Source organism: Triturus cristatus, chromosome 2_1 (assembly GCF_964204655.1).
Source record: "Triturus cristatus chromosome 2_1, aTriCri1.1, whole genome shotgun sequence".
NCBI lineage: Eukaryota > Metazoa > Chordata > Amphibia > Caudata > Salamandridae > Triturus > Triturus cristatus.
Genome location: NC_140581.1, coordinates 968,723,262 through 968,751,215, shown reverse-complemented (window position 1 = coordinate 968,751,215; position 27,954 = coordinate 968,723,262). Strand labels below are relative to the sequence as shown.

General features: G+C 46.4%; 1 protein-coding gene across 1 annotated transcript in view; it reads left to right on the top strand.

Annotated features, from left to right (window-relative positions):
* FREM1 (FRAS1 related extracellular matrix 1) overlaps nucleotides 1-27,954 on the top strand; it is a 578,635-nt gene that overhangs the window by 455,743 nt on the left and 94,938 nt on the right. Inside the window, exons 26-27 of the mRNA XM_085633804.1 lie at nucleotides 6,312-6,513; nucleotides 11,201-11,345. Coding sequence (XP_085489930.1) covers nucleotides 6,312-6,513; nucleotides 11,201-11,345 — 347 coding nt within the window. The remainder of the gene's footprint in view (nucleotides 1-6,311; nucleotides 6,514-11,200; nucleotides 11,346-27,954) is intronic.

Below are 27,954 nucleotides of genomic sequence, written 5' to 3'. Positions count from 1 at the left end.
AGGGTCCACTAATAAATGAGTAATTACTGGGGAAATTGGTGATTGTGGATAGACTGTTCCAGTAATTCCACAGTTTTCTGTTGACTTTCACCAGGAGATTTTTGCTGCTTGTCCAAGCCAGAATCTCCCGGTGCAGACATGCAGTATCCTGAAGCAGCTCATAATTCCGGTTAGCTGCCCCATCAGAATGAAGTGGTCACTCGTAATGAAGGCTTAGAGATAGATGGAAGCTGTGAAGTAACATGAATTTATAATTTTCTTAATAAGAGAAGCAAGATGCTCCTAGCAGAAGTAATGGAAACATACGCCCAACATGGCTTAAAACAGTCTAGTCTAAACACATGGTTGCTCTGGAATTGGGGCCGCAAGGGTAAGCCCAGAAGTCAACTGAGGATTGTGGTATTTGGAACTTACAGACTCATTATTCCTGCCAAAAGGTTCCTGACATGAAATTCTGCACTGATTTTTGCCATTGCAGGTGCTCTACCCATCAGCGGGATGGGCGATCTATGGCCTCTCCATCAAAATGTCTGTGATTCAGACACGGTAGAAAGCAGTGAGGGGAGCACGGAAAGGGCAGAGAAGCAGGATGGGTCAATGAGGTGGCGGGAGGGAATCAAAGATGGTGCAGCAGTACAGGGTGAGGTGGGAAGGTTAGAGGGAGTGGCACATAGTCACGGTGCTGGGAGAGAAAATGATAATGGTCATAAGAGGGAAGATTCCGGATAGTGACGGGGGAGGACTTTACTGTCAAATGAGTGAGGTGAGGAAGTGATCAGCCATGGATATTTTTCGCCGAGCAGAGCACTGAGTTAACTAAGCAATTGATTGGAGTCACATTTGCCCATATGGAAATACAGGTCTCTAGGTCTATTTACCATGCTGACCCCTACCCCTTCATGTCTATTCACAGGTATGTACCATGCCAGAAATGCAACAACCAAGCACACTGGCTGCAATCGTCAACATACTAACTATGAACTTCAACATTTTTATCAATCGCATTCGGGTACCACAATTTAGCCAAGTACATAAGGCGGTTAGAGTTGGGTTTTAATTATCAATGTGTAGGTATTTGTGTAGTATCAATAGGTGAATTTACTGCTGTTGTTGAGTGCTGCTTGCTACTGGTCATGGGCCGGGAAGGCAGAGCTGGACCGAATTGGGGCCCGTGAAGAATGCCTAACAAAGGTGGGGGACCAACAGAAGCGGGAAGAAAAGCCCGCAATATAGCATTCTGGCGTTTGACACTCGTGCATCAAACTGCCCAATGCAAAAGCAGGGGCATGGCTGATAGAGAGGTCATTAACAAGGGCACAGGACCCTCAACACAATTGGCCTCTCCACTTTTGATGATTGAAACCTCGCTGACCTCTCCGCACTTGCCTCCTTGCATGGGGCCATGGTCTGAAGAAGTGCCCAGACGTTGTAAAGTGCCGACTCGGGAGTACTTGCAGAGGACACCGCTCAAGTGTGGGGAACTCTGAGGTCGTTAAGCGTGAGCTTCTCTCGACCCTATGGTCTTCTCCACATGGTGAGAAAGCGGAGTCGTTGGCCGGTTCCAGCCACAAACCTGCATCAAGCAGGAACCACTCATCTGCTGACTGCAAGTTATCACCAGCCGACCCTGGGCAGCGGGCATTGCCACAGGATTAACATTATCAGTGGGGGACTGAGGCCAGTGGCGAGATCACCTCTCTCCCTACTCCCTGCACCTCAATGACTCAAGGGCACCGTGTGGGTTCACCGATTGTAATCAGACACAGATAGTGGCTAACTACAACACCGGGCCCCCTAGAGGCACCTTGAAAGGGGCGGCAGGCTGGCAGGGCAGGAACCAGCACCTGCGCTGGCCTACTGGTGTTACTACATTGTGGCTCAGGGATGCCGCAGTGGAGGGCCGAATACCTGAAAGTCAAGCGGCAGTGAGTGGCAAACAGCTATGGCAAAGGGCAGCAAACCTGACAGAGTGGCGTGGGAGAAACGTAAGTTTGCCCACTTCCGCGATGAAGCTGCTGAGAACAAGGCGGGATCAGAATGAGGGAGGTGGCGCACACCTCCGAAGGCTCGAGAGAACGCCAGCCCGAGCTGGATAAGGACCTCCATGCCCTGCTCAACAGGGAGCACGTGCTAGTGGCCAGCCGGGGTAGGGAGTGGGTCAGTGAAACAGAATTGCATTCCCTAATGGAGGAACTGGCCAAGAAGCAGATGCTCAACCAGGATGTAAAGCCAGAGGACGCTTACAAAGATACAAGTCATCTCCCAAAACCCATTAGGAAGGGGCCTGTAGCCAGAACGGCATCCGCTTTCAGGAAGGGCGGTGCTGGGGCAACCAAGGGGTTTCCACATCAGAAGACAGCCTGTGGACAGACAGGGGCCAGGGTCAGTACAGCAAATGCCCAACATGCCAAGTACAAAGGACATGAGGCACCACCCACCCTCCTAAGGGAAGAACGTGAGGATTTTGGGGACAATAGTGAAGCCAGCAGCAATGACTACCAGGAGGGGCCTCTAGCCAGCATGGTGATACCCAAGGGGTCTGACATGGAGTGAGAAGACAACCCCGCCTCAAATGATGGTGAGAGACGAGTGCAGAGCGCAGGGGCAGGGGCATAGTCAGGGGTGCCTGCGCAGCAGCTGGGCCCTGGGGCGGTTACAGGGGGGATTGCTAACTATGGCACAGAAGTGAGTGTTACGAATTACACATTGTAGTGTAAGTTGGGGCAGTGAGCCCAACAGCCTCTCCAAACTAGCCAGGTGGGGCGATGGTTAGGAGCGTCGTACCAAGGAGGGCTGAGTACATGCGGGCAAACTGTCCTGGGGCAACCATTACAGCCCCAATTGCCTTTATGCCTTAGTGGTCATGGCCACGGCCAGGAGACCCATTTGCCCCAGGTTGTCCTCCAATGGGCTGGCCAGACATAAACCCCTGGCAGGTCTAAGGATCCGGGGGTTGGACTCTGGGTCAGCCATCACCTATTCAAGGCAACACAAACCCTGGGGAGGTGGCAAGTGGAGACTCTGCCCAAGCAAATTGTGTCCCGTATCCCTAGAAAGCGGGCCGAAAGAGCCCGGCACAGCAAAAGACAGCTAGTCGAACGGGGGCACCCCACACAGCACCCAACACCACGGCAACAACTGGGAAGGCCGATCCAACCAAGGTATGGGCTGGGGGCCACCCAAGGGTCGGGTGGCGGCAAGCCTGCCAGTGAGTACATACTTCCTTCCCCGGGGGACGCACTCATCACGGTGCGGGAAATACGGTTAGCTAATCTCATTCCTCTCACAGTTAAAGAGCGGATCTGGCACAAAGAGTACAAAGATATTTTCTAACTCCTGGACGTACACAAGGCATTCTTAGACTTGACCACATATGACAAAAAAGAAGAGAGCAAGAGGGATAGGTGCAGACCTAGGGTAGAGCGATCCATGCAGACCATGTCACTGGCCTTTAGAACCCTAGCAAGCATTTTTGTGGAGAAATTTCACAGAGTGCGGCAGTGCTATTTCTGCATGACCAAATGGTGCTGAGGCTCAACAGAAGTACCAAGGGGAAGCCTGGCTCTATGACGAGGGCTTTCGGGAAAAGATGCAGATCTGGTCCAACATCGAATGGGATCAGCAGGATTTTGAGGGTTTTACTAATCATACGGTGGCATGCAGGGAAGGAGTGTGAACACAGGATACCCTTTTCCTCCCATAGAGAAAAGGGAGGCACAAAGACTTCGCGCTCGGCACCAAGGCCAAGGGGCACACAGGGGGTAAGCCTGGGAAGAGCTGCACCACTGCCTTTGGAAATATGACAAAAATGAGTGCACATAGGGACAGACCTGCAAATTTAGATATGCTTGTAGCAACTGTGGCGGGACACACCCGGCAGTTAACTGCAAATGGTCGAAAGGGAACGGGGGATCACACAGACAGCAGCAACAGGAAGTAAGGGGACGCCACAGCAGAGGGCATTCCAGACACCTTTAGAACCCCTTCCCACACCCATTAAGATCAGCCCTAACCCAAGTACTGGCTAGTTATCACAGAGTTAAAGAGGCAACTACTAGCGAATGGTTTTACAGCAGGCTTTCCTATACCATACCGTGGCCCCCAGGCCCATCGCCTTAGCCAGAACTTTAAGTCAATCAGGGAGAACCCAGACGTGGCTAGGCTGAAGGTAGCAAAGGAACTTCAAATTGGGAGGGTGGCAGGCTCATTTGAGGGACCCTCTCTTTGACGACTTCATGGTTTCCCCACTGTGAGTTGTGCCCAAAAAAGAGGAAGGGAAATACCATCTCATCCATCAGCTGTTGTATCTGCCGGGCGGATAGATAAACAAATTGGGTGACTGCCAGGCAGCTTGAGCTATTTACAGATGCAACTGGGAGCCACGGCTTTGGGGCCATCTTGGTCTTGGCTTGGACAGCTGCCTGTTGGCAGGACACTTGGCATGCAAAAGGCGACACCAGAAACATTACGCTGTTGGAACTCTACTCCATCATAGTGGCCTTTTCCATATGGAGGCACAAGCTCGCCAACAGGTAGACCACCCTTTGGGTCGACAATCATGCAGTAGTGCAGGAATTGAACTTAGAGACAGCATGATGCCCGCACGCAGAGCAGAGCATGACAATGGTGCCCGAATGGACCCAACCAATCAATGCTGGTGGACAATGAGCTAACCCCTAAGACGGCACAGAAACACAGTAAGTGTTGGTAAGTCTTTCGAGCTTCGACCAGCGCTGCGAGCAACGTCGACATGATGACCAGGGATGTAACAGGATTCATACATTGGGCATTCAAGGGCGTGAGAGGCAGGTCATTGCCACATCTCAGCGCGCTATGCTATTATGCAAAGCTGGTGATGGGGAGGGACCCCGCTGGCTCATTCTATGGCAAGGCAGCAATGAAGGGTTGGGAGCGATTGCACCCCAGGTGCAAGGGCCAAAGGCGCCCCATTAATTTCACTTTGCAGGTCCTGGAAACCCTCCCTTACATTTTCAGGTCTGGGCACCAGGTTGTGCTCTTTAAAGTAAACATCGCACTTGCCTTCTTCGGGATTTACATAGTAGCGAGCTAGTAGCCACCTCCAAATCCAACCTGGGGTCAGCATGCATATACAGCGGAGACGTGCATATAGGGAAGGGGTACCTGATACGTTTATCCAAGACAGACAAGGAGGCTAAAGGTAAACACACCCGTCTGGATTGTCTTGACGACAGCGCATGCTGCATGGTCTGCCGCCTGCAAGATTACATACGGCAGGGCCTGCACATGGGGAGACCGATTTTCCTACACAAAGATGATGCATACCTCAGTCGCTTCAAATTCACTGCTGTGCTATGAATGACCTTAGCCAAGGTGGACCTACCTCCCAAAGAAGGGGGCACAGAGACTGCAAGTTCATCTGGCTGCACAACACAGGCTTGACTTGGCTGGGACGTCCAGGCATGAGATGGGCTCAACTGCTACTAGCTGTCCAAAAAGCATTGAGACAGGAAGACAAATCAGATGCTGTCCTGGTACATTTAGGGGGAATTAACCTGGCATGCCATGGAAGGAAAGACCTCCTGGGGGTGATGAAATCTGGCCTCACAGCTTTTGCTAGGCTTGTCTGCCCAGCAGATCTCATATGGTCAGAAATCATAGCCCACCGGTAATGGAGGGGGAGTAGAAAAGTTCAGGCATAAGCTGAACATCTCCATGGCTAAAGTGTGTAGGGGATTCGTGAGGCACAGGCTTATCAATCTCAGAATGCCGGGTTACTACACAGCAGACAGGGTACACTTAACCGGGGTGGGCATGGACATGTTCCTTTTCAATATATTCGGGTTACTAGAGCAGCTAGGCTTTTCGTAAATGAGCAAACAAGATAGAGCTGCTGACGATTGGGAAATCACCAGCAGTGTGGCGGAGACAGCACAAAGACAGCCAGAAAAGGACAGGTGCCTAACAAGAAGAGCAGCTTAAACAGTGTCTTTGGAATGCCTCATGGCAGGGGCACTGGGAGCAGGCGAGTGATGATCCATATGTTATGCAATGGGAAATAAACCGCTGCCTTTTTACACCAAAAATGGCTTTCCCGTGTATTTAATGAAGCAGACATGGGCAACTCACACATGTGGGAGGGGTTTGAGAAGGCAAGGTTAGACAGAATTGGGGCCCATGAAGAAAGTCTACTGAGGGCGGGGGCCAACACGAGCAGGGACCAACACGAGTGGGTGAAAAAGCCAGTGACCTGTCTATCTGCCAAATTAAACTGTTTAATGCTGAAAGGATTTGCTTTTTACATCCCTTTATGATTCATTTATATATTTTAGGTGGAGCATGTAGACAGAAGTGCCCCTAGAATTGTACACATTCAGAATCCATCCACTGTGGAGCTGCTGAAAAATGGGCGCTATGGCATCTACATCACTGGCAAGGATCTGAAGGCCTCTGACCCTGGCACTGGAGAGGGAGCAATCATTTTCCGGATTTTGCGGGGTCCACATTACGGCTACCTGGAAAACATAACCTCAGGTATTGTGTTTTCAAATTCATACTGAATAATGTGTGTACACACGAACAGCAGTCGTGATTGGCCAGTCATAATATTCCTGTGGGAATGATATTCCGAGGCTGACACAGGCCTCAGTACAGTCACCAGTTGCATTTCAAATTGTGTAAATCAAACAGACAACCCTACAACAATATTATACTTCAACAAACAAAGCAAAACAAATTCCTCCCCCTCTCAAAACTAGCCCAGGAAATATGGACATTCGTCACAAACAGAAAGAGATGGCAGGGTTACCAGGAGAGCAACACACAGAGGCAGACATACTCCCCAGACAAGGAGGGGTATCCCATGAATGCCAATCAGGGTATTTGCATCCACTAACAATAGCGCAGGACGAAGTAATCATAATACATATTTAATAGACGGCGCGATTCACAAAGGTAAAATGAGACGAAAGTCTAACTTTACGACTTTTGGTATTCACAAAGGTTATTTACTACTCGTAAATGCCCTTTGTGAATACCGAAAGTCGTAAAGTTCAACTTTTGGTATTCACAAAGGGCATTTACGAGTAGTAAATGCCCTTTGTGAATACTAAAAGTCGTTAAGTGAGACTTTCGTCTTAGTTTACTTTTGTGAATCGGGTCCTATATCTACTCACTGCACAGAAGATAAGGGTTTGTCACCTAGATCGTGTCAGCCTCTACCCAACAGCATGCCTCCAGATGGCCTTGATTGTGGACACCTGCCCCTGCCTACAGAGTGCATCGAGGTTATTATTGTAGCAATGAAGCCAACCAGTGGCGGTGCGTCCTTTGGGGGCGTTGCTCCACTAATGCCACGGCCCCATTTAGAATTTAATCGTTCTACTTCTGACGCTAATTGCAGCAATCAGGAATCCTGATTGGAATTAGTGTCAGAAGTAGAACACGCCACGGACGCTGAAAGGGGTGGGGCTGCGACAGCACTCTCAGGGTTGAGTGACAGCGGCGCGCAATAGTGCGCATGTTCGTTTTTGGGCTGATCATTTTTACAATCAGCCCGAACATGCGCACTAGCCTTCCCCTTAAGAAACAGAGGGTTGCTTCATGCGCAGCTCCCGGTCTCATAATGGGCAGGGAGTATCCCTGCCCTCAGCCAATCCTGGCGCTGCTGGAGCAGCGTCTGGATTGGCTGAGAGGGGTTGCCAGCCACTCACCCAGAAGACGTTGAAGGCGCCAACGCACCGCACCCCGGCCCAGGAGCAGACAGCAGAGGCGGCGCAGACCCGCCCGTTCAGGTAAGTTTACGTTTAAAAAAAAACTTTATTTTTAAACCCCCCGGCCCCCATCCCTGCGCGATACCCCCGCGAGTATTGCGAGCCGTGAGGTACGTTTTAAAATGATTATTAAACCCCTCCCCCGCGCTCACTCTCCCCCATGCTCCCTCCACAGTTTGTTACTGGCGGCCGCCACTGGTCGTGTGAGGCAAAGTACTTGTGAATATGTTGGCCAAGTCAACTCCCTGAATTCATTAGAAGGCAATTGTATGCAGTGTCCCCATGATTTGTCAAATTGTGGCAGTGCACTATTTAACATGTTTTATGTCCTCTCCGGAGATTTGTGTGCCCTATGGAAGAACAAAAGCTCCAGCCACTGTCAGCGTTGGGGTTTGTGGAATATCGGAGTGGGGTGCCAGCGAGCGTCCGAGGGAGTGCCAGGGACAAGGATAGTAAATATTTGTTCATTTATATTTTAAATGCAGGTGTGCAATGGAAAGCGTTTCCGTGGGCCTGCGCTTGCTTACAGGGAATGAATATACAAGGAACCGTCATTTTTGAAAGAGCACCTTCTGCCGAAGAAGCAGGCGTTGCTCTGCGCACACCTGGGTGTGCAGTTTGAAAGAAGCGCCCGGTCATGGCAGCCCCCTTTTGAAAATGCAGTACTTGCAGCGCGCTGATTTCAGGCCTGTTATCAATAGTCTGCTGCTTATATCTGATCCGCGCAGGCTGATTGGTACAGACTATGCACCATGTGCTCCATAATACGCTGTCAGGAAATGCTGACAGACGCAATGAAGGAGCAATAAATGTGGGGGCAGCAGTAATGTAAAGGTCCGGCCTGCATGTAATAACTCTCAGTTATTTGTGGATGTGCTGTGTGCAGTCCTTGTAAAAATTGTCGTGTGAGAATTCAAGCCGTGGCGTTCCTGGTGTGTTTTGAGCAGTGCACTCAAGAGGTCTGCTGTGTGGTGTATTGTGTGTCTGTGGTGCTGTCAAGAGATCCATTTGTGTATTTGTGTGCATTGATGAAACAATGTATGCCGCCGTGCGCTGCTTCTGTGCATGTGAGTTCTCATGGGGAATGATGTGTGCTTTGTAGATATAAGATTCTATTTTGTGAGTTTGTGCAATGCTAGCAATTGTTTTCGTGAAGTGGACTGTGTGCTGTTCAAGTTAAAGCTTGCCTATAGAGCGATGCTCAAGGAGAGCCGCCCAGTAATCTATATAGCACACTGCACGGACATAACAGTCTTTAAGTGTTGGTGTATGCAGCGTAGGTCATGTGATCTCTGAAAGGATTTGCTAGTATTGTCTTTCTGCAGTAGCGTTATGTTTTGTCTAATAATGTCACACGGGTGTTTGTAGAAATCAGAGATTGGCAGTTTTTTTTTAACACAAATCCTATGATAAAGAGCCATTTCTTATCAACTGAGCATGTAATTCTGTGGAAGGAGTGGGACGTGTGTTAGGTTTTCTGAATAATTCCCAACGTTGAGCGTAGTAGGTGGTTCGATGCTTTGGTGAACGACATGCTCAGAAGCGTAACCAGAGATGTCATACACGCACAACACCAGCACGACCAGTAGCAGCACCACCGCCAAAAATGTACTACTCCATATTTACACATTTGTTGTTACTCAGAAAAAAAAGACGAAACCTCGATCTGAGAAAACCAAAAGAGTTTCATAGTAATCCAAAACACACAGATGGTAGTGCACAGCAAAGTTAGAATTAATTCATATACAAGTCCAATTCCAAAATGTATGTAACCCAGAACGTTGTTATTTTTGATTGATAGCAAAAAACAGCCAATGCGTTTCGTTCACTACACGTGAACTTCATCAGAGCTGCAAGAAAATACATAAAATCACATATAAATATAGAAACAGAGTACATTATACATATTACAGAAACACATAATGAATTCGCAGACATCTAACACGACAAATGACTATGTGACAACAATACAAGGACAACTTGTCACAAAGACATCCCCATCCATTAAAAAGATACATATAGTGAATTAAAACAATTAAAAATCAGTTAAAAATCTACTTCCTGCTTCCTCAAATTTGTTTGAAAATGCACAGTTTGTCCACTCAGAAACCCCTCAAGCCCCCCGTAGGTTGTTCAGGCTCGCTCGCCGCAGTGCTATAAAACAATGATGTTACGCCTCACCACTTTCAAATGTCACCAGCCGCCACTGAAGCCAACTATTCATAAGGGTTACGCCACAAGATGGAAGCGACGCATTATGTGGTGCTAGAGCATACCTACAGGGGCAGTTCACAAATTAAGACGTTATTGTATGCTATCTGATTACTTGTTCAAATCCAAGCTGTCAGATGCCCTGCCAATCGTACAGTTATCTACCACAGCACATACACTAAGGGGGAATAAAGAAAAGAAAGGACAAAAAAGTAAACCTACCTAAGCCAAAATCACTTCTAGTGGGAACCATAGCCTGGTACTTAAAAGACTAATAACGCGACGCTTTGAACCAGTGGAAAAAGCTTGTTTAAGACATCGCACTTTACAAACAGCTTTCCTCTTAGAAAACTCTTTGCAGTTTGAATGAGATTCAAGGCCTGACTATTCAGACACCGTGCCTGCAAACCCCTAAAGCAAAGGTTAATATAAGAACCAAACCTCACTTAAATCCTAATGTAGAATCACGTTTTCACGTAAATCATTCTTTGTACCCGTTTGCCGCTTTTCCCAAAAACAGAGGTGAAACTGCAAGGTGAAAGGGCACTACACACACTAAATATTAGAAGAGCAATCATGTATTACTTACTAGAGACTAAAGCAATACAGAGTTGAGAATAATGTTTTGCATCTCTCATTACAACGGTAAAGAGTGTACCTATAGCCAATGGAACTATAGCAACATGGATTTTATAAACTATGTATTATTCTGCTCTTTTTGTAAGGTCAAGACTTTAAAGCTATACCAAACACAACCATCTTGAGGAAACAAGCACTGGCAAAGCCATTACGTCTCACCTATGCAAGACCAATTGGCTTTGTCAATGTTTTTAAGACATGTTGCACACTAGTGTGAGCTGATGTGCAACATGGCTTCAAGTAAAAAAAAACACACTATGACGTGGCTAGCGATGACCGCATAATTTTGCATTTTTTTAAGCCATATTGCATAGCAATAACTTTAAAAAAAAAGTGGGTAGAAGTAACACAAGGGGAAGAGGAAGGGGGAGAAAGTAGCAATAGCAGACAGTGAGAGGGTGGGGGTATGGGGAAAATAAAATGAGGGAGGGGCGGAGGATGAGGGAGGTATGTACCAGACAGGGGCAAAGGGAGTGGGCAGCTGTGTGGTTTGCTTTTATTTCACTGAATTCTAAATGGTGTATCAGAAACTTGAAAGTTGTTGCTGCACATGAATGTCTGAAAAACAACTGCAATAATCCTTTCTTATTATTTATCAGGTGGCTTCATTCGTGAGCAATTCACTCAGAGAGATTTAAATGGAAAAACAATACTCTATGTGATCGATCCCTCCCTGGAAATTTATTCAGATAGGTTAGAGCTTCAAGTCATGGACCCTACAGGAAACACTTCTCCTCCCCAGATGTAAGTGACATAAGTTTTAAATATGCAAATGCATCCATAGGTTCTTTCCCTTCGTTTATATCTCAACGTTATGGTTTGCAGCTGTCTAACAGAAGGAGTCCTGTTTAAGTCTCTTATGGGGCATATCAGCAAGGCGGCGCAATGAAGATATTGCCGCTCTTGCGTCCGTTTTCAGGCGAAAAGCGGCGATAATTTCCTCGCCTTATCAGCAAAGACACGCAATCGCGTGTTTTGCTGATTTAGCACCCCTTACAGCAACGCCCAGCTCTTGGGCGTTCCGTGTCAAAATAACTGGAGAAATGTCGCTAACCGACATTTCTCCAATTATCAAGCTGCACGCAAACAAGCAGAGCGATAAGAAAAGTAGCGCTAACCACAGTTATCGCTGCTTTCCTTACGCCTGCTTGTAATCTGACTTAGCCATGTTATCCAACGGGAGGTGGATTACATGGCTAAGACCACCATGCCCTATCAGCAAAGCTGGTCGCAGTGCGATTATCGCTGGATTTCCAGCGATAATCACACTGTTTTCCAGCTAACGCATGGATTCCTATCGCGTGGGAGATAAGTGTTGTGGATAGCACGCTGTCTCCACGATAGAATCCAGCGTTAGCCTGCGATAATTATCCTCACGCTAAAAGCGCTGAGCGATAATTATCGCAGGCCCTTGCTGATATGCCCCTTATATGAGACAACATCAAGGCCTCTTCAATATCCCCTACATTCCCTTTTCTCCCGTCCCAACTCTCTATGTCGCCTTTCTCTTACTCTAATTTTATGCAATGTTTGGAGCACAGGGCAGGAGATGTAATACAATTGCTGCCCTTGAAACACCTAACAAATAATTGTGTTGTTCTTGGACAATTACATTTCTCTCTGTGCATGATTGTAGGTATATGAGATGTAAAATGTCACTGTGTGTAATCAAAATATGTAAAAGTCAGTTCAGTAATACAGTGTGCTGTTAATACTGTCCATATTGCATGACTCACATCAAACTCCTCCTCAGAACCTGGTTTCTGAAATCCAGTCAGAACAGGACTTGAGACACCAAATTGTTTTTATACATCATCATTTCATGTGAATGAGATTCTACTGCTGCAGAACCATACTATCAACAAAGCACCCCACTGGTTCTTGGATGTCGGTCTGAACTATTTCAAATGCATATGTCAAAATAAATACCAAACTATAACAAACTAATGAAACGCTGTGCAAGCAGCCGATTTGACTTTCCATTTGTCATGTTTTTTGGGAAAATATAAAAATACAAATGCAAATAAGATCAATGTATATTGACTGTTGGTTTGATGACACAGTTAATTCCTTATATATTGATGGCTGGTTGCATTACCAGCATTTGCATCCATTACCCACCTTCTGAATTCGAGCAGGCCATCTGATTGTCTTATATAGGTTGTACAGTTTTGTTCCAGCTGTCTGAGAAATTAGGTTGTTGGTTGAGGCGGGCTGAAATCCCCCTACTCAAGCAACAGCCACAGTCCCTGTCATGGTGAACCACAAAAAGTCACTAAATTAACCTGTTCTTACCTTCTGGCAGCTTGGCATAAAAGCGGTCAGGCTTATATTGGAAGCATTGAGTAAAGTATTTATGCAGCATTTAAATAGTAATAAAGTGAAAACACAACGCAAGAACAATCCCACACAAATTTAGAAAAATAGAGTACATTTTAATGAATTATTTGACACTAAATTGACAAAAATCCAAATAGTAGAACCAGTGAAGTACAATTTCTAAGTTTTAAGGTAGGTGTAAAAGCACAAAGCGCCAACTCTGGTTATCTGGTCGTGCCAGACCAGGACAAAGTCACAGGTTCAGGCCAACTGCGATGGAGTGCGGGCTGGAAACAAGGACCATGTGAGTCTCACTAAGAATTGTACCTTATGTCCTGGAGGTGGAGTGTTGCGTCGTGCTGCATCGGTCCTGATGAGGAGCTGCAAGGGTTGCGATGTGAGGTCTTGCGTTGGGTTGCGTCGCACTGCGTCGGCTCCCATTAAGAGCTACGAGGGCTGCAATGTGAGATCCTGGGGAGGCACCTTTTGGGGGTTGGACTCACTCCATCAGAGGCCAGCAGAAAGGCACAGGCAGATCCAGTTGCGTTCGGGCAGCTGGGAAGATGCAGAGCAGGTTTCTGGAGCTGGTTATGTCCCTGTAGTTCAGAACAGGAGGCCAGTCAGCTAGCCGTTGGAGTCACTCTGGTGAATCTGCGTTCAAGGAGCAGGTTCATCTTCCTTCTTCGAGGTAATCACTAAGGAGGTACTGTTCCGAGGCGGATGTAGTCAAAGATCGACCGGTGTCCACCCTAAGGTAAAAGGAGAAAAAAGAGAAGAAAGAGGTCTAGGATATGGTACTAAGGGTGGGGGGAGACATAAGGTGTCTCTTGTTGCCCTCACACACCCCGAGGGATGTCATGCTTCATCATCGGGCGTATGCTCCTCGTCAGGCCGGCGGTGCAATGCCCTATGGGTCCCCCGAAGGGTCTCTTTAGCGGAGATCTTTTCGAGAACTGCCGATGGGTGCATGCGGGTATGTGGAGGGGAAGTACCAAGATCAGTGATAGGGGTTGTGTGTGCAAAGTAAGATAAAAATACCTAAGGGTTACCACAGGTTGGGGATGTTTTAATAAAGAGGTACCCTTGGTACAGTAAAAAACCCGTAGGTTAATAGTTACCTATCAAGACGTAATGTGTCTAAGGTAGCTTACAAAGTGGTCGACATGTTTCACGCCTTATGTGGTCAGAACGATCCTTGGCGTTTCATCAGGACCGGAGAAGGTGAGTGATGTGAACAAAGGTGCACAGACTAAGTGTAGTGAGTGGGGTATTAATCACCCTCTCACTGGGCAAAGGAGGAGGTAGTATCTCTTACACAAGTAGTGTGTGGTTGGAGAGTAAGTTATGCCCCCTTTGCATTAGACCTAGACCAAAGGGAAGAACAACAAGAAAATAACAAAAAGAAAAAAAGAAAGTTAAAATACGGAAATTCCGTTCCGTGCGGTATGTGTAGACAAAAGTCATCTCTACATGGTGCCAAGAGGCAGTCACAGTAACACACATAGGGAGCAGGTTAGCTCGGTTTAGTCAATGTAAAACAGCTCTGAGTAGTGTCCCATGCCAGCCGTATATGAAGCGTTCCGAAGGAAGTGGGGGCCGGGTAACCACTGGTTCCCAAAAACACTCCCAACTGTCACTGCCGACCGGACATCAGGTACACCACTCACAGAAGGATGTGCGATAGTACAAGATAAATATATTGTGGCCTCAGTTGTAGCTTCAAAACTCCCGCAAGCTCAGTGTGAGCCGTGGCGGTGAACCCAGGGAAACAGTCTTACCTAAGAAGGGAGTTGGGATTACTACATGAGCTATGCGGCGTAGGAGGCCCACACCATCTAGGGCTGACGGCACACAATCACGGGTACCAGAAAATGAGATAGCCGAGTGGGAGGATGAGAAAAAGTTAAAACGGTGAAGCGTTAGATATAACGAACACGAGTACAAATGGCACAGTAAGGACTTACTTTCAGTGAGCGTGTCGTTGCCTTGAGGAATACTCACGGGTTACTCAGGTGACGGCACTGTAAACCTGCCCGATCCAGACGCCAGCTCAAAGGTGGATGAGTGAGCAGAACCCGTGGTTTTTAAGGCGTAGGACCAGGGGAGGCGGGAGGTGCCTATTTCCGGTTTAGCGTGGGAACGCTGTGTCAGTGGATCCGGAGCTAATCATGCATGAAGGTATTGCGGGTTACAGTGCTCACTCGCGCATGCGTGTCACAGTGCTCACTCGCGCATGCGTGGCGTGAACAGTGCTAATCCAGCGCATGCGAGGAGTGAAGGTGTTCGCGTGGGATCTCAAATAAAATCTTGTGAGATATGTATATTTCAAGTAATAGTCGTATATTCCCCAGTTCGTATAGGATGGAGACCTTTGAAAGAGGTTATGAAGGCAAATGCCGGGCAAAGAGCGGGAAAAGGTATAAGAGGCGTAGAGACTGTCCGTGCTGGTGGAGTCAGAGCCTCATGTGGTGCTGAGATTAGGTAGTGTTACCAATGAATGGGCACGCTGGTGGCACGGGGAGGGGGAGACGTGACCCGCTGGAGATGGTCCTAAGTAGGATCATAGGTGTTTTTATGAAGGTTGCTGTTGTGAGGTTCATGCTTAAACCTGTCTGACGGTGGGGTGGTCTATTGACCGGGGTGGAGATAGCCCCATCCCAGATAGGGTTGATCTGGACAAGGCCCTTAACAGTTCTGACCATTTACAGTTCTGACCATGGAATGTCGTCATTTAGCCCCTGAGTGTCTGTTTGTAAGCGGTGGACCCAACGTTGTTCTCGCCTAAAGAGGGGGTCACTGGTCCAGTTGGTATTGGCTTCCAAGATGGTCCATTGGATAGCTTCACAAGGGTGGCCCTTCTCCAGGAAGTGGTTGGTCAATTTAGTGGCTGAGCGTGCTCGCCTAACAGTACTTTTATGTTCACTAATCCTTGTCTTGATTTGTCTGGTGGTCATCCCAACATAATATAAATCGCATGGGCACGAGATTAAATATATGCAATTAGTCGTATTGCAGTTAGTATGCCTGCGTTGTTCCCATCTCAGATTGCCCAGTTGTAAGGATTTGGTGTGTCGTGTCGAGGAACACGCATTACATGTGCCACATGGATAGTGGCCTGTGACTGCTGGGAGGTCCCATAGGGTGTTCTCTCTCCTCATCTGCTTGGGACGTGGTCGTGTGTTGATCAGCTGGTCCCTTAGGTTCTCAGTCCTTTTGAAGGCGAAGCGGGGTGTTGGGATATTCAGGGCGTCACTGTTCAGGATTTTCCAATCGCGATTGATGATTTTCTTAATTTTGTTGGAAAGAGGGGTGAACGTGGTCACACAGGTGATCAAGTTGTTGATTTCGGGCTCCCTTGATTCCAGAAGGCCTTCTCGGGTGTTATTCCTGGCCCGTTTCTTGGCCTGATTGATCACCTGTGACTCACTACACTTAGTCTGTGCACCTTTGTTCACATCACTCACCTTCTCCGGTCCTGATGAAACGCCAAGGATCGTTCTGACCACATAAGGCGTGAAACATGTCGACCACTTTGTAAGCTACCTTAGACACATTACGTCTTGATAGGTAACTATTAACCTACGGGTTTTTTACTGCACCAAGGGTACCTCTTTATTAAAACATCCCCAACCTGTGGTAACCCTTAGGTATTTATATCTTACTTTGCACACACAACCCTATCACTGATCTTGGTACTTCCCCTCCACACACCCGCATGCACCCATCGGCAGTTCTCGAAAAGATCTCCGCTAAAGAGACCCTTTGCGGGACCCGTAGGGCATTGCACCGCCGGCCCGACGAGGAGCATACGCCCGATGATGAAGCATGACATCCCTCGGGGTGTGTGAGGGCAACAAGAGACACCTTATGTCTCCCCCCACACTTAGTACCATATCCTAGACCTCTTTCTTCTCTTTTTTCTCCTTTTACCTTAGGGTGGACACCGGTCGATCTTTGACCACATCCGCCTCGGAACAGTACCTCCTTAGTGATTACCTCATTGATTTTTCGGAGCACAGGTACTGGACCATTAATTAGCTCCTGGTCCCCCCCTCTTCCCCTTTTTTTGACGCAGTCATCTTCCGTCTTCAACAATTGGTTTTCCTACTCCCCAGTCCTGATGAAGACCCGCCTCTGATGCATAATAAGTTGCGCTTCCGCCCAGGGTCGAAACGTCGACGTTGCAGTCACATTAGTCCATGCAGCTTCCCTGATCCCAATATAAAGTCACATTTGGGTCGATGATACATGCATTGAGGAATGGACAGTACAACATAACAGTTATTTGCCTTATGTGTCACCTATTTGTATAGTATATGTATAGCACTTTTTTCACTTATCACCACAAGTCACCTTTCCTGCACTTCAATCACTTTATCGCCGTGTATTGTATTGTTTTATTAACAGCCACATTCATTAATACGTGTACATAATACCCATACAATACAATCGTCATTTTGTGACCAAAAAATATTTTGTCTTTGTGGTGTGTTCCGCGTATTTCCATTTGGTCCTTGAAAAGTGTTGTTGAACCAGTAGCCTTCATAAAGTTTGTAATGTTTGCTACTTAATATTGAATGTTCAAGATATATTAATTACATTGAATAAAGAAATTGTCACTCTCCCGACAGAACCACTTCTTTAATTATCATACATACCCAGGTTCTGAGGGACACAGGGTTACCCCATTATTGCTAATGGCCCTACCTAAAAGGGCCACAAAAGTCTTTCTGCTGCCTGAGAAGAAAGACTGGTGATAAACCCTACTGCTCGGCCTGTTGTTCAACAGAGGCATGGCTTGATGCCTAAGCAAGCTGCCCCCACCCCTTTTTAACATTTTGCCCTGGTACCTAGTGGGAACAATGGTCAAAAAAATGAAGGGGTGAGGCTGCCTACCCTGACATTAGGCCCTGTCCCGCCCAGCTGTCTTTCTGCCTCCTGGGGCGCAGAAATCTCACTGCACAATGCACATATTTTTTTCTTTTTTTGGAAATAATATAGGGTGTGTTCAGCCTGTTCAGATGTACAGCCTATCCCTCACTCCTGCAGCCCCAACATTCTTTTGTAGTTTTGAAATGGTGGCTGGCAGAGAGAGGAAAATCCCAATTTCATGTCGAATGGCACTATTTAGTCTGTGGTTTAGGTGGCAACCTGAGAACCCGGCGAGCTCTGGGCATTTCTAAAACCTAGGGACACAGATGAATCCAGGATGGTGTGGCTTGCATGGATCCTGCTACATTCTCTTGTCCAGAATGCCATGTAAACATCAAACTTTAGTTAGAAACACTATCTAGTGTTCCCACTCTTCTACCAATAAAAACGGTACCTCACTTGTGTGACTGGACCTAGCGCCTGAAAAAGGAAAGGCCCTAAAACTTAACCTGGAGGTATCACATTTTCACCTTCAAAATCGATCCCTTCAGGTTATGTGGGTAGCAGCAGTGTTTGGACCTAGGCTCGGCCACCACCCAGAGAAACATATTTAACCCAGACATTTAAACAAGACAAACAAACAGGGAAGGCCAGAGTGGTGTGACTTGAGAGGATCTCAGCATGTTTTCTTACCCAGAATGCCATGAAACCTTCACTAAAATTGCAAATTTCCCTCATATGTCTGTGAGGAAACACTCTGGCATCTACAGTATATCTACTACCCAGAGTTCACACACTTCTCCCAATTAAAATGGAACTCCACTTGTGTGACTGGGTCTATGAACTGCAACAGGAACTGATTAAGCCAGGGATTGTCTAGGCACTAGGCACACAGTCAAGATTTCCATTACGTTCAGAACATGATCACAGATACAATCAAAACATATCATAATAGACCTATGAGAATCACTTAACAAATACTTAAGGCATGTTAAAGTACCCTGCACTTAACATACTATGTTAATAAAACATTATTGGATGTTATTCTGTTCCACAGAAAATCTAAATGATCTCATATGCATCAGTTAAGTTTAGCCATACAATCTTAATACTGCCCTATGCATTCCTTATGACCTCATACATGATATCACAGATTCCATCATGCACTACATTTAACAGCTCATCAAAGCTTTAGGCACATCATGAAACAAAGCAATATTTAGACTGAGTCAAAGTTTTTGTATAGCATTACTATGTGTTTTTAATAACCCAACAACAGATGAACTTGAGCGATTTGATGCTTTGGGGTTAATTTTCTGGTTGTCGGGTGGCCTGCTAACCCACTGGAATGGTGGAGGCTCTTGCCTCTATAGCCATCAAAGGACCATCCTACATATGTAGACATCCCCAACAGCCTGGAGGATACTGTAGTGTCTTGTAAATGGAATACTGGGACTCTTCTAGTCACTGATGGACTCCGCAGGAGAATGACGTAATTGTTTTGGTGTGTCTGGGTGTGGTTAATAAAGTTCACGATGCAGTGCATAGAGCTAACGTTTGCACTCTGAAGAATAAAGATGTGCACTACAGAGCTCTGTGTGTGGCATGGTCATTTGCATGCTTCTGGGCTGGGGAGGATGCTACAAATGGCAACGAGACTGCTCATACATGCCACGTGCGCCTCAGTTGAAGTGAAGCAGTTTATGGCTGGGGTATGTAGAGTCAAATTGCCAGCCAGTGGAAGGCTTTCGAAGAAGGCAATGGCCCTATGGACAGTTCAGTCACAGTCAGCCCAGACTTGCTGGTATGGCCAAAAGAAAATGTAACGCACAGCAACGTGGCACAGCAGGCATACAGATAGGTGCAGAGAAGCACAGAAGGGTACTATAAACAGGTGCAAAAAGCTTGCCAAAAGCATGAGCATCCAGGCATCAAGAAATTCTAAAGGCAGTGAGAATCAGGTAAAATGCAGAAAGTTGAGAACGGAGAAGTCCATGCACATGAGACAAAACAGTTACTCACTACCAAAGATGAAAAAGAGGACATGCGACATCTGATCGGCTGCGACAACACTGATGCAAGTAAGCATCTGGTGCTTACAGATGGTGTGGATGGTGCTGGTCCAAGCGGGGGGCAGACAGCACTGTCCAGGCCTTACCCTCAATGTCAATGAGGTCCACACCTGGCAATGACGCCACTGCTTTCCTGAAACCTCCGCTCCCATTCGATATCACCAGAAAGCAGAATATTGGTGCAAGATGGACTGCCTAGATAAACAAATCTGATCATTTCATCGGCGCGCTAGAAGAAACAAATGACAAAAAGATCATCAAATACTTGAAGTACCTTGCAGGTGATGGTGTGAAAGAAGTGATATAGAAAATACCACAAGCTGATGAAACATTTTACCTTCAGATTAAGGCGGCATTAGGAATCAAGTTCAATCCAGTGGCGAACGTCAACTATAAAAGGTACATTTTCAGCCAAGCAAAATGGAGAATAGACGGATGAGTTTGCTGAAAGACTTGAGGTCCTCATCAAGCATTACAAGTTCAATGATTTCAATGATGAAGAAGCTATCTGTCTCAGTGTCATCAATAGTTGCCTATCCAACTCGTTCAGATGACATATGCTGCTCGAGACACTCAGTCTGGGGAGAGTGCTCATGACTGCGAGAGCAGTAGACCATGCAGATCAACAAGTGGCTGATATGTAAGCTGGAGTAGCCCAGAATGAATCAGCATTGAATGTGAAAGGTAAGCAGAGACGCAAGGTCAAGGTCCATGAAGTGATGTCTCAGAGGAAAAAGAAATTGTGTTTCAGATGTGGATTCACATTTCCGCACGAAGGAAAATGTTCCACCATTGGACAAACATGCGAAAGCTACAAGAAAGAGAACCATTTTGTAAAGGGCATGTTCACTCAGTGTCAGTACTGCTGCTACATGAGTCTGATTTCCATTAAGAATAACATAAATGAGCATGCAGTAATGGTAAGTCAGTTCCTGTCATTGTTTCATGGACTAGTAATGCTTAATAACCATGAATTTGCTACTTCATATCAGTGAGCACATTTGTCCTGCTGCTCAATGACATCGTCGATTTGCTTTTCACTTGCAGGAAACTATTGAAAAACAACTGTAAATGCTGTTAAAGCATGATATTATTCAACGCTCTGGTGGTCCAACCTCTTGGGTTTCACTCATAGTGGTAGTGTCCCAAAAAGGACAGTTGAGGTGCTGTGCGCGTCTGTGTCGACATGCACCAAGCTAACAAGGCAATTGAGAGAGAACGCTATACATGTCCACATATTACAGATATGATTAAACAGTTGAATGGTGCCAAAGTCTTTTCTCATCCTTATCTGAACAAGGGGTGTCCTCAATTCGAACCAGACGAAAACTGGCGGTACATTGACTACGTTTTGGGGTGTTGGCAGCGGCAGAATTTTTTCAGGATGTAATTTGCCGCATAATGCAGCCTGTCACACATGCTTTTAAATATAGTGATGATATATTGGTATTTGGGGCCACTCGAAATGAACATGACAAAGTATGCCGCTTGCTGGCCAACGCTGGTCTCACTTTAAACGCGGGAAGTGTACGTTTCACAAAACAAGGCTCAAATTCTATGTGCATATTTTCTCTGAAAAGGGGATGACACCAGATCTGGCTAAAGTACAAGCCTTATTGCCAACTACTCCACCAGGGCCCTTTACTGTCAGTGCCCCTATGAGAGACTTGACGAAAAAGAACGCTGTGTTCAAGTGGTCACCTCCATGCGATCGAAGCTTTAAGAAAATCAAAAACGCAATTGAGAATATTACTGAAATAGCCTATTTTGATCCAAAACTTCAAACTGAGATTGTAGTAGATGCTAGCCCAGTGGGGTTGGGTGTGATCCTTGCCCAGCACAGTGGACGCTTACAGGCCCATTGTGGCTTATGTGAGCCGAAGTCTGACGTAGACTGAACGTGCTTATTCCCAACCTGAGAAAAAAAGTCTAGCTGTAGTGTGGGCTTGTGAACACTTCCATGTGTTTCTATATGGAAAGCACTTCGCATTTGTCACTGACCTCCAGGTGTTGCTCACCATTTTTAGGAATCCAAAGGCCAAGATGCCCCCTTACATTGAGAGGTGGGGTTTACAATTGCAACTGTATGATTACGATATTGTGCTTAGCCTAGGGAAAGATCAAAATTCTGCTGACTACTTTTCAGCAGCCACAGCCCGTATAGGGCGTACCACCGGGCGGTGACGTGGGGTGGGGGAGGGGCAGGGTGGGGGGTTGTAAAATGCAGCAAACGGACGATTTCAGGTAAGTAACGGAAAAAAAAAAAATTTGTTTCGCGTGCTGCATCAAATTTTTTTTTTTTACGTTACTTACCTGAAATCGTCCGTTTGCTGCATTTTACAACCCCCCTCCCTGCCCCTCCCCCGCCCCACGTCACTGCCCGGTGGCACGCCCTATACGGGCCGTGGCTGCTTTTCAGTGCAGTGTCACAGTGCATCGTCTAAAGCGCACGAGGCCTATATTAACTTTACAGTCAAGTAAGGCTTACCTGCAGCTCTGTCGGTGGAAAAAATTCTTGCTGCTACAAATACAGATAGAGATCTGTGTGTTCTCAAATACATTATTGCCCAGCAATCCCGGAAGAAACACACTCGACCTCTTACAGATGACTTTGAATACCAAAAATGCAAAAAAATGAGCGAGGAACTCTCTGTTACTCAAGAAGGCATTATAGTACGAGGTTCTAGAATTGTCGTTCCAGTAAGTCTTCGACAATAAGTCATTGAACTAGCCCATGAGGGTCATCGTGGCATTGTTGCCACCAAGAGTGCTCTACAAGTATGGTTTCCTCTCCTTAATGAAGGAGTTGAAATAGAATTAAACGCTTGTCATTTGTATAGGCTTTCCTGTTTTCAGTTTCTATTTTTGGTAAATTCTGGTGGTGTTTTTTCAGTGTTTTCCAGTGATTTCAATACCTCAAAAAAACAGTGCTTTTCAGTGGTTACTCATTTTCGCGCCATAAAAAACAACTGAGACAGTGTTTTACCGGTGTTTATGGAACGCTTTGCTGTTATTATTGCTTGCTTTCTTCGTCAGGCCCCAGCCATGGTAAGGACGACACTGTATGACATTTAAAGTGGATAAGAGGGTGATCAGGATGTGTGCTGAAGAGAAGAATGGCAGAATATCACCATCTGACCAGACCAAGCAGTGTATATAGGTATATAGGTACAAACTACGCTATTTGGTACTTCATTTGGTGTCTTTCAAACTAATGGCTCACAGCGCATATATTGCATTTTCTGCGTTGTTTACGCGTGGGTACCATTGGCCATCTGTCCCTTTGGCTGGCTGTCTTATGACGGCCACTCAGACATGCACAATTTGAAACCGCTAAGTCAGCAGTCTTAAGACAGCTGGGTTAGAGTGCAGGGTGCAGGGGAACACTGAGTGAGGCCACTCACCCCAGTCATGGTTCTGCAATCACAGCAGGAGACCAGGGCCAGGACTGGTGCCCTCATTGCAGTATCCAGTTCCTCAGAAGAGATCTGGAACTGAGGTTGTCGGTTCAGGTAAGTTTTATTTTTAATATTAATATTTGCACACGCACACCTGCCTGCCTGCCTCATCCGCTCCATAAATGCCAGCCACCACTGCCTTCACTCGCGAGAGGATTCCAACTGCCACAGTCCCCAGAAATAAGTCAAGGTGCTCACCAGCACAAATTATCCACCGCCTAAAGAGCATACACAACAGAGTGTATTTATCAAAACTTTATGTTGGTCCACAATGAGTACACATTTTCTCTTCCTGATAAAATGGTTTTATTTATATCCAAAACAAGCACTATTTGGCTGCATCAAAACCTTCTTGAAAATAATTGGTTTACAGTTGCGAGTCTTGAATTACATCAAATCAATCAATTAGGGAGATACTATGCCGAGTAAGATGCAAACTGGTACTCCCTATTCAGAATCCCTTGGTGGTTGTTGCCTTAGGACCCCTGAAAGAAATATCCCGAAAGTGACATTTGTAAACAAAAATTATCATTTGGACCGATATAATAAATATTCATGCATTTGAATGCTTCGGTTGTGTGTTCTGGTTTATAATTGCCTTTTTACGGAAAATAAATGCAGAATTGGGAAGCTGGTTGTTTCCGCTTATCTATTAGCAAAGTCACATTTTGTACAATGACTAGATCGCTAACTATTTACTTTCAAAGCCAACAGAGTACTGTGTAGATTTAAAATGAAGTCATGTAAGGTTACGATTTAAGACTAAATCTAAGACATTTAAGGTTGCTAAAAGACCAACACGATGCACTGCAGGCGCGCAACACCCATTGGACTCAAAGGGCTTCAGCCCCCCCCCCCCGTCGTGTGTGGCAGCCCGGGATGAGACACCTTCCCGGGCAAAAAAGCAGCCGCACCGGAGCACTTCACAGGTCTTTTAAAGACCATTTGCATGTTAATGAGGCCTCGCCAGTGGCGTAACGAAAGTTGAGGGGGGCCCCCCTGCAAGGTACACGGAGGGGCCCCATGACAGGGTCCTGCAGGGTCCAGCGCACAGTTCTACTTAACTTGCAGGCTCAGGCAGCCTCCTAAAATTGAATTATTATAAATGTTGTAAATCGACATCATAATGTTAGAAAGCAACATGAATTGTCAGACCTGAGTTGCGGATGGGACGAGAGGGTTCTCTTCTTTCATCACGGCATTGTGGAGGCACTCAGATTTCTAGAGATCTTCCCTCTGCACAGATGACTGTCTGACCTCTTCTGCTGAGTGCTCTGTGGTCCCTCATGATGATGGGGCAGCAAACTACGGGCGGCACACAGGCTGGAAGTAGTGCGCCCAAGAAACATTAATGCCCGCGTTTAATTGCCGCATTTCTACTAGTGACTCTTCCTGTTGGAAAATAGAGTCACGTGACGGCACGTAACGTGAGGCCGCCGCAAGTAAACCAGGACTGTACTTATGGCTGAAGCCGAGTGCCCTATTAAAAGCGCTCTCGTTTGGGTCGACACTAATGTCAAAAGTCTGGTTTATGTATTTGAGAGACGAGAGGAAATATGCCATTTCGTGATGCATTTAATTTCTTTTTTTTTAAAAACACAAATGTTTGCCCGTAAAATATGTCCTGTTTCCTAGGCAGAGTGTTGCAGGAGTTGTGTTCTGATGTCAGGTGGCATACGTCACTGGGCGGTGAGGGGGCCACCTGGAGCTTGGGGGCCCCCCCCGCACCGCGGGGGCTGCGGGGGCCTGTGTTACGCCCCTGGGCCTCGCTGTTGTTTCACCCCTTCTAAGAGCCCCTGCAGCGCCACTCTGCCTATTGCTTAAAGTTCAGCCCACCCCGAAATTTTTGCTCAGCCCCCCCCCCCGATATTTGGCTCTAGTTTCGCCTCTGATGCACTGTCTATGCAAATTCCTTCAAAGGGTAATTTATGCATGCAACTTTTATGTCGAAAGAGGCCGTTAAAAAGTTTAATTGTATTCATCTGAAAGATATGAATGCTAATTTTGAACAATGTCCCCGGAGCCGTGGGTACATCGGGTAACCTTACACTAAGGCGAGGCCCTGTCAGCTACGTACTGTGAACACTGTGTGCGCTAGGACCGAGGAGATTGTAAGCGACCGGAAAAGTAAAGTGAGAAGCTGTTTCCATAGTTGCAAAAGCGAGGAAGGAGAAAGCACCTGCCATAGTATGTATACAGCAGAAACCCACAAGAAGCCGAAGGTGTGCTGCTTGCACTGAAGCCGCAGCTGGGGGCACTTACTTCTCCCTGCTGAATCCGCTGCCAGGAACGCAGCTCACAAGACACTAGTGTGGGCTCTGGAGGGACGTCCCGGCGCCGAGAAGTCACCCCCGTCCCGTTCATCGCCTGGCTCGTTTACTCCTACCTGGCCGTCGTTGGCTTCGGGATATACATACCTCTGCTGTCATTCAAAACCTTCACTGCTCGGATGCTGGATTGTACTGCTTTGGCTCCCTCAAGTGGCCAAAAGGTGTAAATGGCCAAGTGGTGAATCACATTTGAAAAATTCAGCGATACTCGGTTTAAACCGGGTCAGCTGATTTGCAATCGGTAGGGTAATCTCGGGTAGAGTCGGTTAAAACCGAAATCCGGACAGCCTACATTTGTACAACTGCCTTTCTCCCAAAACAATGCCGCATCCATTAGTTATGTTGACCTCGCGAAGCAGGTATGGGAGAGAATTGCAGTTGATATCTTTGGACCCCTCAACAATGGACAGCATTCTATGGAAGTTGATGATGAGTACTCACGATTTCCCCTTGTGGAAGACTTATCATCAAGCGCACATAACAAAGTCATTGGGACATTAAATTAAATTTTTGCAACATGAGGTGTCCCCTCCATTCTCGAGTCTGACAATGGCCCACCGTTCAACACCTGAGAGTTTAAAGATTTTCTCACTAACATGAATCTTAAACATCAGAAACGTACCCTTCTCTAGCCACAGACCAATGGTGTTGTTCGAACGCTGCCTGGGCACCCTAAAGAGATAAGTTCAGCACGCACCACTAGAAGGAAGTCATCTCAAATTGGCTCAATGTTCAGCCCTTTGTGCTTACAGATAAACTCCTCATTCGACTACAGGGAAAAGCCTTGCCACCTTGAGGTTTCGGAGAGCAATGGGAACCAAATTGCCACAATGGACCTCCCATAGGTCGACAGTTTTGGTCGAGATCCGTACAATGTATTCCTTGCCAGAATGAAGACTTATGCTGTTAAAAGCCGATGAGCTAGGGACATGGTTTTCAAGGAAGGAAACCAAGTCCTGGTCAAGCAAAAATGGAAACGCACATCTGATGCTCCATTTGATGCTGAACCCCTGGGGGTTGTGATGAGCAAAGGATGTGTGGTAACCGTTCAAAGTCCTGGAAAGTCCATCACAAGAGATTCGTCACACTTCAAGCCCCTTTCTCAATGTTTATCGGCTCCAGATGTCAGAAGTGAGATCTGCCCACCTAAAGGTTCGGAGTGCCCACCTCCTACAACACCCTCTGCATCCCCGAGGCCTGAGGCAGGCCCCACTCCTCTGCCTCATCAACCTCACATGACTAGGTCTGGGAGACTGGTTCTAGCCCCTCAACAACTCATTGAGAAACTATGATATATATATGTAATATTTGTACTTTTTATTTAACATATTATAGACCAGGGACCCAAATGAACTGCTTGACACCTGTATGTGATGAAGCAAAGCCTTCTCCTACCCATTACACCACATGTGCCTCACTTACTCCTGGACACCCAAACGCCTAACCCAAATTTAGTGCTAGAGATGCATGTCCTAAACACAAACAAAGGTCAGTCTGCCCAAGCAACCGCACAAGAATCAACTTCTTTTTTCCGACCCGGTGCCCCATCTCCCACATATCATACCAAATCTTCCCTCGTGAACAATAAGTCTAGAGGCCCAAATGCAACATATATATCTGCCCTAATCCAAGACTGTGACGTTGGTCCAATTTCACTTACGGAAACCTAGATCTGTTCATCCTCCATATCTCTATCTTACCACTAGGATACAACTTTCTCCGCCATGATAGAACAGAGAAACTGGTGGCAGGCTAACTTTATCCACGAGACGACCCTTGAATGCAAACTGATTAACTCAATAAAGCCCACTCGTTCCAGTACATGACTGTGGAAATTATAAAAACACCTAAACCACTGAGGCTAAACATCTTCAACATACCTAGCAATAACTAGATTTATTGACACTTATTATGATCACAATACTGTTCAACTCCTCTTGTGATCAGATTTTCTTGGCAGATTTCAATCTACACTGGCAAAAAAAAATATGAAGGTTCATGCACGTCCTTCCTCAAATTCTTTCTAATGACCTACCTACTTCGCATTGCACCTACCGTATCCACAACCAGGGTTCTAAACTGCATCTGTTTTTTATAATGAGACACATTTTACAAATCTCTAACACTCTGAAATCGGATTGACGAGACCACATTTTCATTTGTTTTTAAATCAAAAGATTCATGTTGCACAGATACATGGCACAACAAATCTATGTGCATTTGGGCAAGCTTGAGTTTGCATTGGTTAACACATAAAATGCAAGACCTATTGGTTATGCCAGTGCTTGTTGTGTAATCTAGT